General features: G+C 36.5%; 1 protein-coding gene across 1 annotated transcript in view; it reads right to left on the minus strand.

Annotated features, from left to right (window-relative positions):
* The window catches only part of Stxbp5l (syntaxin binding protein 5L), a 278,666-nt gene that overhangs the window by 11,778 nt on the left and 251,980 nt on the right, over positions 1-14,908 (minus strand). The window contains exons 22-23 of the mRNA XM_055625237.1: positions 7,108-7,278; positions 4,683-4,922 (exon numbers count right to left, since the gene is read on the minus strand). Of these exons, the coding sequence (XP_055481212.1) occupies positions 4,683-4,922; positions 7,108-7,278 (411 nt within the window). The remainder of the gene's footprint in view (positions 1-4,682; positions 4,923-7,107; positions 7,279-14,908) is intronic.

Genomic DNA, 14,908 nt, shown 5'->3' on the forward strand with positions numbered 1-14,908 from the left:
TGTTTTACATTATGATAATCTACATGCGTATTTTGTAATATTGTAACAATACACAAAATCAGTATGTTTGTGAGTTAATGTGCTGTAAAAACTTACATTAATAAAATTTTAGGCCAGGTGCAGTGGTGCATGCCTGTAACTGTAGCACTAGGGAAGGCATAGGCAGGTGGATCTCTGTGAGTTTGAGGCCAGCCTGTTCCCTGAGTTAGTCCAGGACAGCCAAAGCTACACAGAAAAACATTGTTTGAAAACAACAACAAAAAAAACAAAACAAAACCAAAATAAAATTTTAGGTCTAAAAGGAACCTAAAATATCAGTTGGCCAAACTTGTTCATTATATTAATGAGAAAACAGATCTAGAAGGATAAAGACACTAAGGACAGGCCATACAACTTGGATTAGAGCCTCAATCATAGTTAATATTAAGCCTTGGCTAGAACTGAGGCTTTCTGATTCAAATTCCAAGATTCTTATGTTTCAATTCAAACGATCTTTTATTTTCTTTTATCTTTTTTTTTGCTTAATTTGTTTTTAATTGAAATAGAGTCACATCACTTTCCCCCTCCCTTTCCTGCCATCAGTATCTCCAGTGAGCCCCTCCCACAGTCCCCAACAGTAGACCAAGAACCACAGGCAGTTAATGAGGAGACTTCATCCCTCCAAGGGATGAGCCCCCTTATTCAATGTAGAGTGGTCATTCCTGAAAACATAGACATGGATTTTTTTTCTTTATCATATATAGTTCTATTAAAAATTTAAAAGGCACAGTTTTAGTATGTGCATAACTTACAGGTTTTTTTTTTTTCATGACAGGGTTTCTCTGCATAGCTTTGGCTGTCCTGGACTCACTCTGTAGACCAGGCTGCCCTTGAACTCACAGAGATCCACCTGTCTCTGCCTCCCAGAGTGCTGGGATTACAGGTGTGCACCACCACGCCCAGTATTAATTTGTGTTGTCTGAACAGCTAGCAAAGTCTTTCTCCCATTCTTCACGATCTCTCTTCCACTCTTTACTTGCTGGGCAAAACCCATTTAATTTGATGCAATTCAATTTGTCAGTTTTCCGTATGATTAGTGATCATTTGGGGTCCTATTTGGAGAATCACTGCCTGTACCTGAGCCTTGAAATGTTTCCCCTATGCCTTTTTAAAAGTAATTTCAAAGTTTCTGGTCCTATGTTAAGGTCCTTGATTCCTTGCAATCTAATTAACATGATTTTATGGTAAGTTGCCTAATCTTTGCTTCTCTGATTAATTTTTTAGGGCAGATTCCTAAATCTCTGTGGACTTTTCCGACAGGACTTAGGCAAGTTAGTTCACTGTATCAGTTGTAGCTGGCAGTATCTAATCCAGCAATTCAGCATAATAAGCCGTTTGAACTAGAATAACACACACAATGTGATCAATTTGCAAAATGAAGTGAGTTGGGATTAAAGAAATTCAGCTTCAAGTCTAAATCTCTCTCTCACTTGCCTGGAGCGTCTTGTTCATCCTTTCTGGCTCATTTTATTACTTGTTAATAAGAAAATTACAATATATCAATATAAAATAGTTTGGAAATGGTCTGTTTGTTAGATTAGCATCACACAGGGACCTGCTAAAAGTACAAATCCTCAGACTCTACCTGAATCAGAGGGTCTGGGGATGGGATCCACCAATCCCTATTGTAACAACATATTCAAATGATTCTGATACAAACAAAAGTGGAAGAGAGTCTCTAGGTATTTTTTCAGCTCTCCCATTCAATGATTAAACACACTTCAAATTTCCATATCACTGGGAAGAATATGTTGCTAGGACAAACAAGATAATCTATGTGAAAATACTCCTTAAAGAAGAAAAGTGGGATTTTATTTTTAGTGGTATCTTTTTAGTTACTGATTCAACCTCCTTAGTAGCTCTGGGTTCCACTACGCTGTGTAATTCTAGTGTTGTATTCATTTCCTTTAGGTTATCTGGTTTGTTGGAACATCAGGCTCATACAACCTCATATCTGTTAGGATAACTATTTTTAAAACACTGTAAGATAACAGTGATGGGATGGTGTGGAGAAACTAAAACAGACATTGTTTCTATAGCTGCACCTGTGAAACAGTGCCATGGACATGTGTCAGAACACAGTCCAAGGATGGAGTCATGTGAGGGGAATTCTGAGAGCTTGTGAGAAAACTCCAAGAAAGCAAGACAAGAGTCTCATGATCTCAGTTTAAGCAAAACATGGAATTGTTCTCAGTTTGTGCTTTCATGCCCCTCCCTGGTGAGTTTACTTCAGATTATTCATTATAATTGGCTATTGCTTTTGATTAAATGCCTCTATGGAAAAGCACGTTTTTACCACGTGTAGCTTGTCCTTGTGATTATATACAGCTTGAACTCCGGTGACCTTTCTTAACCCTAAGGGTATAAATTGATGCTATGAATAAAGTTGGCTCTTGCATGAGATATTTGTTCACCTCATTTTTAGGCTTCATTCTCCCAGGTCCCACTGTATTAGAATAGTCAACGGACATGGAAAATGGTGTGGCGGTTTTCCGCAAAATTAAAAATGGAACTGACATATAATAAACAATCCAGTTCTGGGGCTGTAGCCTAGGGCTGTGAGGACACACACACTCCTGTGCAGCACTGTTTCCAATGGTGACGGGGTGGAGACAACCTATGTTTCCAGCAGATGAATGGATAAAAGTGTGATATATAGATGCAATGCAATATTGTTCAACCTTAAAGGAAGGTATAGAAGAGAGAATGAATTTGGCAAAGAGACAGGGCTCAGAACTACAATCACACAGTCAATCAATGAGCTACAGAGAGGAAAAGCAGAAATCCCATTCTCAGTTGGAACTTTTTAGTCACCTGTTTTTTTCATATGAGATTCTATTCCTTTTTCTCCTTTTACTGCTATAAATTTGCCTTCTAAATATTCCTTTTTTTCCCTTTCAATGGTTAATTAGAAAACAAACATGAACCTAGCTGGCATCATTGCTTTCTTCTTTTTAATTAATGGATTTTAAAGAGCAGTATTATGTTTACAGAAAACCAAGAAGATCATATATCCTGCCCACATGTCATTCTTCTGCCATTTCTCCTACTATTCCCATCTTGTATTAATAATCTATATTTGACATAACTGATCAACTGATGTTGATACATTATGGATTGTTAATATTTTAAAATAATAGTAGGATACCAACTTGGAAAATTACAGAAGACAGCTTTCCTATTGGATAATATGCACTACATAAGGGAAAATCTTGTAAACCAGATGACAAAAGTCATATCTATATTTATTTTTATTTTTCCATCATTTTATTGTTTGCTTAAGAATGGGAGAAATCTCTATAAAAGTGAGAGACAGTGTGTTGTCCATGGAATTATTTCTACTTAGAAAAGCATATCAGCTTTAATTTCATATCTGAAATTTTTTCCAACTATGGCTTTAGGCTTATGTGACAGGAAAATTTTATTTAACCTCGGAATTTGTGAGGAATGCCTGGCACATTTTAGACATACTATATATATGTATATACTATATATATGAGAGAGAGAGAGAGAGAGAGAGAGAGTAAAAAAACAAATATATATATATATATATATTTGTTTTTTTACGCAATGATTTTATATTTATATATATATATATAAAATCATTGAGTAAAAGAATAGATTTGAATTGGTACTTAATAATTCACTTTGAATTATTGGCCCTAACTTAAGCAAAATTAAAATATATATTTTTAAATTACAATATTTTATTTTCATTAATTACAGTTTATTTCCTTTGTATCCCACCTGTAGCTTAAAATTAGAAATACAGTAAAAATTATTTTCACTATGTAGTATCAGTTTAAAATAAAGTATTTGTTTTTAGTAGTTTAGAGACAAAGGTTTCCTCAAATTTGCCACACTCATAAAGCTGACTGTTCTACCTGCCATCTATTTATATGTATGTAACACAAGTTCATACAAAACCTAACTCTCTCTAATCTCATGTGCTGTATGTACTGTTTAAAAATAAAATCTCTTATTCTATAATGAAATTATTTTCTTAGCTTAATATACCTAAAACATTTATTATATGTAGGAAAGAGAGTAAACTTTGTTATTATAATATGTTAAAATTATTCAAAGGACTGTCAAGTGATATCACACTTAAAAAAAATCACACTTTAAACAAATTGGGAGGAAAGATGATTCAGGTAGAATAGAACATGTATCTAAGGTGAATTCTTGAGGTTTTACCATGAAAAGGAAAGGAAGACTTCAGATAGCCACTTTAGGTCAGATAGCTTCTACTTTATTCTGATTTCTTCAAGAAGGATGTAAAAATACTCATAGGTTCTGGCCTGGCACAGAACTTTGGAAAAGTGCTTCAACTTATTAAAAATAAATTGTACTTGTACATTAACACTTACCTCAGCACTTTGAAGGAGCTTATTGTCAAAGGCTGTTTTTAGACTGGCCTTTCTGGTTTCCCCCAGAGAAACCAATGCACGCTCACCCCAAAGGACTGGTAAATGACAGTGTGGTTAAGTGTTGCAGTAATACTTGAGTTACGAAATTACCAGTAGCTCCTATTAATGAGGCTTCTACTCCTCACCATTGTCTGAAAGCAATGCATACTATTAATACTTAATATTTAAAGTGAAGTCAGTAGAACAAGGGAACAGATGAACAAAACCTCTCACCACTTGGCAATACCATCACTGGCTCCGTAAACCTCTGTTCATCTGATGGTGGCAGATTTAGGGAGATGATTAACACCATTCCCAGACTAGTTCCAACAAACAGACACGGGGAAACGGTAGAGTCGTTTTTCCGCGCGAAGGATTCCATGAAGTGTAAAGCCGTGATCGCCTCTTTAGAATCTTTGTCAATGCTGGAGAGGCTGGAGCTCCTGGAGCGACTGTAGGAATTCTCTCGGGCTTCTATGAGCATTAAAAAAAGCAAAAATCAAGCCTGAGTGAACCTGAGACAGGCCATATCTATACCTGTAAACCATAGCTAGGAGAGAAAGAAACATTTTATTCTTTGTTTATTGACAAGAGGCCATCTTGTCCAGGTTACTGACTCATGTTGAAGGTGGGAAATCTGAAGTCTGTATGTGTTATCATAAACTCAGGCAGAGTTAAAACCAAACGTCCAGTTTCCTGAGTTCTAGCCTACCATTTTTCTTTTGTACATTCCCTGAAAGATCAGTTATAATTCTTCAATCAGTAAAAAAGCAAAACAAAACAAAAAAACACCTCTAACTCTAAATAGTCAAAATACAAAATTTTCTGATATCACTTAATTGCTTTTCCTTCATATCTTTTGATTATAGAAACCATATTAATGATTCCTTGGCAGTTCACACATACCAACAGTATCATGGTTACCAACATGAAAGGACCAACATGGATCATGAACATACTGTATATCCTAAGCAATTATAAAAATGAAACTTTCAAGTCCAAAATGCAAATGTGATTTATGTGAACTTTGTTCCGGGCTGTCTACCTACAATCCAAATCCAGTTCTAACTTTGCCAAGGATCAAGTAAAGACTGTGCTTCTCTGAGAAGGCTTCAGCTCACTCAGAACAGAAACACAAGCAGTATAGTTTGGGGTGCTCTTGCTGTGTCTACACCTGCACATGCATACCCCCAACAAGCACAAAACCACCCATCTGCTAGCTAATATACAGTTACACAGTTTTTTAACTGCTCTAGAGTATGGGCTTCAGTTTTTCTTTCTCCTGTCTTCACTCACCTTTTCTTCTTGATAGATCTGAGTGCGTATTGATAACTTTTATAGAACCAGAAGAAATATAAGTTCTTCAAAAATAAATTTAGAAGGAACAGAATGAAATATTCCTAATTTCCCCTTTCTATCCCTTACCAAATTCATAAAAAATAACTTACAAAATTTTAGAGATGAGACAGAAGTTGGATTATCATTTATATGCTTTGCAAATTTAAAGACAGAATTATAGTTAAACTGTTTTCTAGCATAGAGGCAGAATATCTACAACTCAAATTTTAGCACTCGTTCCAATGATTGTGCTTTTTCTTAATTCTTACATGTTTTTCCTATTGCAACATTTCTAGCTAATCTGTGTCTCCAAAGATTCACTCAGGATTTCCCATCATTCAACACTGATCTTAACATATACCTGTTAGAAAGAGAATATTGTTACTGTCCACATCTACAAGACCAGAGTTAGTATGTCATAATATTAAATAAAACCCAAATAATGAATTCATTAAAAAACATTTTTGAAGAACAATAACAGATTGTTGTTTGAAAATTTAAAGGATGGTATAGAGTTACTATAGCCAAATCATTCTAATATTCCCCAGAACTCTTCTCCTTTATTACCAAAATGTAAAAGCAAAAGTCCAAGATTTTATTTTCTTCTCTAAAAATTAATTTTTTTTACTCTTGTATTTGACTCCCCATTCTTATTCCTGTTCAATAAATAAGAAAACAATTCTTCCTTAAAAATTTACAAGCATTATAAACTTTATTTATTTTTTGTTTATTATTTGTTTATTTGTGTAGTACTGGGAACACATCCTGGACCTCATGAAGACTGGGTAAGTACTCAGCCACTGAATCATATTTCAGACCCCTTGTACTTTATGCCTTGAGACAGGGTCTTGGTAAATGGTCCAGACTGCCCTTGAGCTCCCTCTGTAACTCAGGCAGGTCTTGAAGTTGCAATCCTCCTGCCTCAGCCTCCCCAGCAGCTGGGTTTACAGAACTATGCCACCAGACCCGGCTTTGAGTCTAAATTTTAGAATTTAATAACGTGGGTTTTAAAAACTTGGTTATAGTCCTTTGACACTAGAGGAAATTAAGGTTGTAATTAAGATAATTACAGATTATCTCCGTTTGAATAGCCTGCCTACAGTGGAATAATTTTATTTTTAGAGATAAGGAAGAAGTTGGAGTAAGGAATAAAATTGGAGTTATGGTTACAGCTGAAAAGGATCTCAGTTTTTCATAGTCATGTAGTTTTTCTTTTATAATCTTTTAAATGTAACTTCCATTTCTTTGTCTTCAAAGCATCTGTTACCATGATAAACCAAATTTTAAACTTTACTCACAGAAATTGATATGTTTATCCTACCTTCAGTTGTAACTGGTAAAGAAATCTCCATGCAAGCAGCTGACTGTGCCTTTCTAAATGGTGGTCGTCCAGGACCCCAGCGATTTACTTTTGAAACATCAGCACTGGAAAGACGTTTTCCAGAACTGCAACTCTGAGAAGTTGGACTTGTGCAGTGTCCATTTACATGGTCTGTACCAAGAGGAAGAAGGCAGAATAAATATCATAGTTAAGTCTTCAGATGAGGAAATCCAAAGGCAGGTTAAAAAGTGGAGGAACAGGAATTCCTCTTCTTCCAATCCATTTGGATATGGCTAATTCTTTGTTATTTTAATATCTAGTTATAATTTCAGATTATAAAGAAATCAAGATACTTATTATGTATAGGACACACTTTCATAATTTGTCTAATTAACATTTTTGAACTGTGCTATATATCCTCACTATATATTTAACATGTCATTGAATGGCAATATGCAATAAGTTTTAATATTTTACTTTTTGTTGCATTATTTGAATAGATATAGTTTACGTCAGTTTTGGAAGAAATTTCTTTACTTGGAGTTTAAGATGTAGAACGACAGCATCATATAGTGTATACCTGAAGCTGGTACTTAAGAATATAAGTTTCGAGTCAAGCTCCCTAGGAGTAATTCCAATTCTGACACTAATGAAGTCTTCACACATCAGCTTCTTCTGTAAATCTAGAATATTATTACATACTTCATGCAGTTTGTGTCAATGTCCTATACAGAGGGCTACAGTAGAAACTACAGACAATTTTGTTATTGTCACTCTTGTTTCAGAGTATTTTATGTGTGAAATGATCATCTAATGTTTGTGAATGTTTGTGTATCACTTTAAAAACTTGGGGGTAGGAGTAGACCTTACAGGTAGGAAACTTATTTAGCATAGGTTCTATCTATAAAACATTTTTTCTTATTTTGCTTAAAGTTACTATATTGTATTTGAAATATCACTCATAAAGAATGTACCATGAAGAATGCATTATGGACAAGTCTGCTTTGGTCATTCTTGAGACAGATGTACATGGATATTCGTACTGGAAATTTTGAGGGTATAGAACTGACATATTGACTATGTGAAAATGACATATCCATTATAGACTCTTTGTATTGCATAATTTCAAAGCCTAAAATTATATATTTCCTGGATTCCTTTGCAGCTACCCAAGACCAAGAATTATTTCTCACCATTTCAATGCATTAATGAAATTTTCCCATTAATTTTTAAAATGAGAGTTAATATTATTATTTAAATGGTAGACAAACTATATATCATCTTATTTAATTTTTGAATAATCCTGTAAGATAATTTATTACTATTGTGACATTAGAAATAAAGAACAGAAAAAAAAATTTCTCATCAGGCAAGAGCCTAAATTGATTTTTCTCAGTTGATATATATGTTTAAACACCAGATTACAGAGTTAGCTAAAATATTTTGGAAAGAATAATATTTTTGAAAATATATTCAGTAGTGTTTGAGAAGTTTGTAAAGTACATTGAAATTTAGTCATTTTGGAATCAAGCATCTTTCATTTTGAATAGAATTTCAGAAATCCCAGCTGAAAAGACAAAAGTTTGGCGGGTTGGTCTGGTGCTATATATTCTGATGCTAATTATTGGCCCAAATGAGTAGACACTCATATACCCCAAAATGATATTTGTAACCTTGCCTAAAACTTTTCCCTGTTTGACCAATAAAAAGCCGACATACCTGGACAGGCACATGGGATAGGCGTGGCTAAGTTTCAAGGGCTTTGGGGACAAGAGGATCTTGGGAAAGAGTTCGTACTGGAAGAGGAGGAAGGAAGGAGGAAGCCACGATGGGTTAGCATGGAAAGAACCACGTGGGCCAGGAGAAAGGACTTCGAGAATGGCATGGAAAGAAATGTTCCAGATGAACAACATAAGTAAGTATTTGGGAATATGGATGGGAAGTAGCCCGGACAAAGATGATTAAAGCAGGTGGAATAGGCTGGAGGCTGGGAGATAATGGAAGGTAGTATAGGGGGTTAATATCTTCCGAGCCCAAGGTGATATAAGGTAATTATAAAATCTATCAGGCATCTGTGTTCTCTATTGATTATAATAGTGGGCTAGATAATCCCGCCGTGGTAATTATGAGGCTAAAAATAAGCATTATTAGACCTTACCATTAAATTAACAGCAACACAGAAGTTATTTATGAGGAGTCAGACATGGAAAGAGGAAGTCAAGAGTTCTATTTCTCCTTCTCCACCATAAAAAAAGAAACAATTAGGGCAACAGCCGCCACTAACAACTTAGTGAGAATTAGAAAACGGCAACTACTTTAGGAATAGAATTTGCAACAACACCCCCATTTGGAACAGTCAGAAAAACCTGCCCTCTCTAAGGACATGGTGCCTATCTATCTATCTATCTATCTATCTATCTATCTATCTATCTATCTGGTATATAGATAACATGATAGATGTTAAAGAGAGATAAGAATTTTTTCAAGAGGAAAAAAATTAGTCATAGCTCAGACGGTCAATCTGGAAATTTATGATAGTAAAACAGTGCTAAATCAAAAGAAAAACAAATCTTGCTATTGACAAAGTCACTCACTGCCATATTATTTACTGTACAGGCTAATCCAGAACCAGTTTATACTTAGTTTTGCTTGACTTTTTTCTCTTATCATGATTCAGTTCTAAGGAATATTCCATTGCCTGGGTATGCCTGGATATTTAATTATTTATCCTTTGGTGAATAGTCTGAATGCTCCCAGTTATCTATTTACCATTTTTTGGGTATACTGAAATTTCTCTTGGTTTCCCCCTTTTTTCCTAACATCTGGATTTTGGGTATTTTGTGTGTGTGTTGACACTTTTTGAAACAGGGTATCGCCATATAGCTCTGGCTGCTCTCAAGCTTGTGATATTTTTGCTTTCCCTTTCCAAGTGTTGAGAATGCTATTGATATATGCCACCATGCATGGCTGTAACTTTTGTATATCCAAGAAGGCATTAATTTAATCTTCATTTTGAACAATATTTCTATTGCTTACGGAATTTTAGGATGATCGTTTCTCTTTCAGTAGTTTAAACATAATTTTTCTACTAGAAAAAGTAATTTCTGTGGGAAAACATGCTCCATTCCTGCTTTTGCTACTTGACATATTAAAATGTTATTTCCCGCCTCATTTAATTGGTTGTTAAAAAAATTAATTACAATGCACTTCATGCAATTTTTTTCTATTTCTCTTGCTTGGAGTTAATTATGTGTTCTGGAACTGTATATTTTTATTGTTATTGAATTAGAAAATTGTTCAGCATTATTTAGTCAAACATCTCTCCCCTTCTTTTCTCTCTTTTTAGAATTCTTATAGCATATACATTAGGTAGCACAGAGTTTCATCTCAAACAGTAAGTTTTTGAGACCATTCGTTGCCTTATGCAGCATCAATTCTTTTTATTGAGCCCATTAGTGCAGTTTTCATCTCAGAGACAGTATTTTTATTTAAATGATTTTATTTAAATCAAAAGCTTGATTTACGTATTTTTCTAATTTATGTTTCTTTTTTACATCCTGAGACCTTTATCTACATCTGTAGTATATTTGAATAGAAGTTTACTAACTCTAGCCTATCTGTAATTTCTATGTCAGTTTCTATTTCTATTTTTTTCTCATCTTCATAGGTCCTACTTCAGTAGGTTGTATGCTTTATTATATGTTATTCTTTAAAGAATTTTCAGTATTCCCAGGAGTGTATAGCTGGGTCTTGAGGTAGAGCTGTTCCCAGTTTTCTGAGAAAGCACCAGATTGACCCAGTGATATCACTCCTGGGCATACACCCAAATGATGCTCCACCATGCAGCTATGTTCATAGCAGCTCTATTCATACTAGCCAGAAACTGGAAACAACCCAGAGGTGCCTCAACTGAAGAATGGATAAAGAAACTGTGGCACATCTACACAATGGGATACATTCAGCTATTAAAAACAAGGACATCATAAAATTTGCAGGTAAATGGATGGATCTGGGAAAGATCATTTTGAGTGAGGTAATCCAGACCCAGAAAGACACACATGGTATACACTCACTTAGAAGCAGGTATTAGCCATATAGTACAGGATAACCATACTACAATCCACAGTCCTACAGAAGGTAAGTAACAAGGAGCACCCTAGGGAGGACGCTTAATTCTTATTTAGAAGGGTAAAAAGAATAGACACAGGCATGGTTGAAGAGAGGGAACAGGACAGGAGTCTTCCATAGATGTTCTCCAAAAAACTCCACCCAGCAGATGATTGAAGCAGATGCTAAGACTCACGGCCACACTTTGGGCAGTGTGCAGGGTGTCTTATGGAAGAGTTGGAGGTATAGAAGACCTAGAGAGAACAGGAGCTCCACAAGAAGACCAACAAAACCAACAAATCTGGGCTCAAGGGGGCCTGAGAAGACTGATGCACCAACCAAGGACCATGCATAAAGAGGACCCAGGCCCCCTGTTCAGATATAGATGATAGGCAGCTTAGTCTCCATGTGGGCTACCTAGTAAGGGGACCAGGGACAGTTTCTGACATGAACTCCATTGCCTGTTCTTTGGTCACTTCCTCCAGGCAAGGTGGCTTTGCCAAACCACAGAGGAAGAGGATATAGGCTGTCCCGAAGACACTTGATAATCTTGGGTCAGTTGGTAAGGGAGAAGGTCTCTCCCTTTCTGAGGACTAGGGGATGGGATAGGGTGGAACCATGAGGAAATGAGGGATGTGGATATGATTGGTACGTAAAATGAATAAATTAATAAAAATATATTTAGATCATATAGATATAAAATCATAAAATGATTTTTTTTTAGTATTCTTTAAAGATTTTCTAGGACACACTAACTTTTTAAACGGATACTTTTATGTTTATTTGAAAAGAATTATATATCTCCCTTAGCTTGTTTAAAATGTTGAGAATAATATATGGGTAAATGAAGTTAATAAGAAGGATGGAAGGGATAGCTTTTATATGATACATCAATTATAAAGCAGTGTGATGCTAGCTAAAAGAGAACTTGGATTAGTTGTAAAGGTATATAGCAAATTCTAAGGGAACTAGAGGAAGAAAAAAACATAATATGATTAAACCATCAAAGTAAAAGAGAATGAAAGAGAAAATGACTGTTTCTTTCATTGCCCTGTCTCTCAACTCTACGTTGTACAGCCTAAAAAAGAGGCATTAGAGTAGGAGACAAAATTAAGCCCAGGCCTTAGATATGAATCCCATTCCCTAGCTTGCAATGGAGAAACCTAATACTGGGCAAAGTGCTAACCATACCACTAGTCAAGACTTGGAGACTGAGCAACTAACAATGTATTATTAAAGGTTGCTATCTTCCTTTGCCACCCTTCCCCCAACTTTTAACACACCCCTGAAGACAAAAGCTAGCACAGGGCTTTGCCTAGAGCCCAGCCCCATGCTTGTCATTGTGAAATTCAGTATCTGGTAAGAATAAAAGACCTGTAGGCAGGCTAAGAACTCGCCAACCAAGCTTCTAGAACAACCATGAAAAAAAAATGAAGTGAAGAATGTTGGGACAGACTTGGATTTTACTCCATCATTTCCAGCCTTAGATGAGCCCAGGACACACCCACTCTTTTCCTGAGACTACAGGGCCATGCAGTCATGAGACTCAGGTGCAATCTAGTTTAGCATCAGCCTTAGTAGTCTTTGGGGTTGTGCTCACCATCCCTAAACTTGGAGAACTCAGCTGGTGCCAGGTGAGTGCTCAGGAAGCTTAAGCAAGGAGGACCCTGGGTAAGATGCTCAATCTTCAGAAAGGCAAACAGGATAGACATCGGAAGAAGGTGAAAACAAGGAACAAGGCAGGAGCCCAACACAGAGGACCTCTGAAAGACTCTACCCAGTAGGGTATCACAATAGATGTTGAGACTCATAGCCAAACTTTGGGCAGAGTGCAGGGAATCTTATGAAAGAAGGAGGAGATAGAAAGACCTGGAAGGGTCTGGAGCTCCATGAGGAGAACAACAGAACCAAAAAATCTGGACCTAGGGGTCTTTTCTGAGGCTGATACTCCAATCAAGGACCATTCATGGAGATACCCTAGAACCCCTTGCACAGAGGTAGCCATGGCAGCTCAGTCTCCAAGTGGGTTCCTTAGTAAAGGGAACAGGGGCTGTCTCTGACATGAACTCAGTGGTTGGCTCTTTGATTAACTCCCCCTGGGGGCGTGGGGAGCAGCCTTACCAGGCCACAGAGGAAGACTATGAAAGACAGTCCCAATTAGACCTGATAGGCTAGGGTCAGATGGAAGGAGAGGAGGTCCTCCCCTATCAGTGGGCTGGGGGAAGGGGCATGGGAGGAGATAAGGAATGGAGAGAGAGCAGGATTGGAGGGGATGAGGGTGGGGCTATAGCTAGGATACAAGTTGAATAAACTGTAATAAACAAAAATTATATTTAAAAGAATGTAGCTCTACAATTGCCTTGACATTAGACACATACCTATGCTCCGTTAAGAGAGACCCATACTTCACCCTACATAACTGCCAGGTAGGGCATAGTCTTGGTGAACCTCTGAGACTTTACAGGTCCTTATGACCATGATACTCTGTCATGACTCATTTAGAATCAGGATAGATAGCTAAGGGATTTTTTTTCATATCACCACTAACCTGGTGCAGTGTTTGGTAGAAGACTCCAGTCATTGGAGGGTAGAACAAGGTAATAGGGTTAGGACTGCCATGAAGTTGGTGTTATATTGATAAAACAGAATTCTTAGCAGATTCTAACATTTTTGATCTCTAATATTACCTGCAAATTAGAATCTTTGAAACACCTCCCAGGCTTGGGGAAAATATGCAGTCATTGTATGTCATATTTCTCTTCCAGCTATCAAAGAGATGATGATTATTTGCAGTGGTCTTCAGCCACAAGTGCACCTCAACAAAAGGTGGTATGTTGGTTAGTTTTCTGTTAACTTGACACAATCCAGGATTATCTAGAAGAGGGAACTTCCCCTGAGAAAATACCGTGGGCATGGTGTTCCACAGAAATCTGGGGTTGGTCCATCGACAGCCAGACAGAAACCTGTAGTGCCTGACCTCAGGCAGCAATTATGCACAAGTCATTTGGGAATATCCTGACCCTATGGGTCACTTGTTGAGATAGATTATTCTTCCTAGGTATTTCCTATTGCACTTGGAACAATATACTAAAGCCAAACTTTGGCTTGGATTGGCCTGTTGAACTGAGATATTGACAAACACCAAGACCAACTCTTGTCACATCTAAGCCTAGGTGCCCTCCTGTCCTGAAATAAGGCAAATGACTATAGACATAGAGAAAATTAAGCAGCCTGCTTAGAATGCCCTGAAATACAGAAACAAAACCAGCATAGGAAGTCTGGAGTCACTAAACCTTCAGTGCCTAGACAAAAAGTATCAAGAGTTTTTGGAAAATGTATGATCTCAGTGAATAAGGTCCTAGAAACAGACCAGAGACCAAACCAGAATAGGAGGACTTAGAGAACTGAGGATGGCTGTTTAAAAGTGATGCAGTAAATTTAAAGAAAACATAAAGATTTGTTTTTATGGCCTCTGTACTTGACATAAAATTTACATGTGACACAGATTACTATCCTAAAATTAAGTAATCAACAACACAGTTTGGCCTAATGAAGAGAAGATTACAAATGGAGCAAACATCTAAGATGACTAAAATTTACGATACTGACTATATAATTGCCCTTGTATTCATAGGTAGTTGCATTTCATGAACTGTCTTACTTATATTTAAATGATTAAAATGCAACCATTGTT

Source organism: Psammomys obesus, unplaced genomic scaffold (genome assembly GCF_907164565.1).
Source record: "Psammomys obesus unplaced genomic scaffold, mPsaObe1.curated_primary_1811, whole genome shotgun sequence".
Taxonomy (NCBI): domain Eukaryota; kingdom Metazoa; phylum Chordata; class Mammalia; order Rodentia; family Muridae; genus Psammomys; species Psammomys obesus.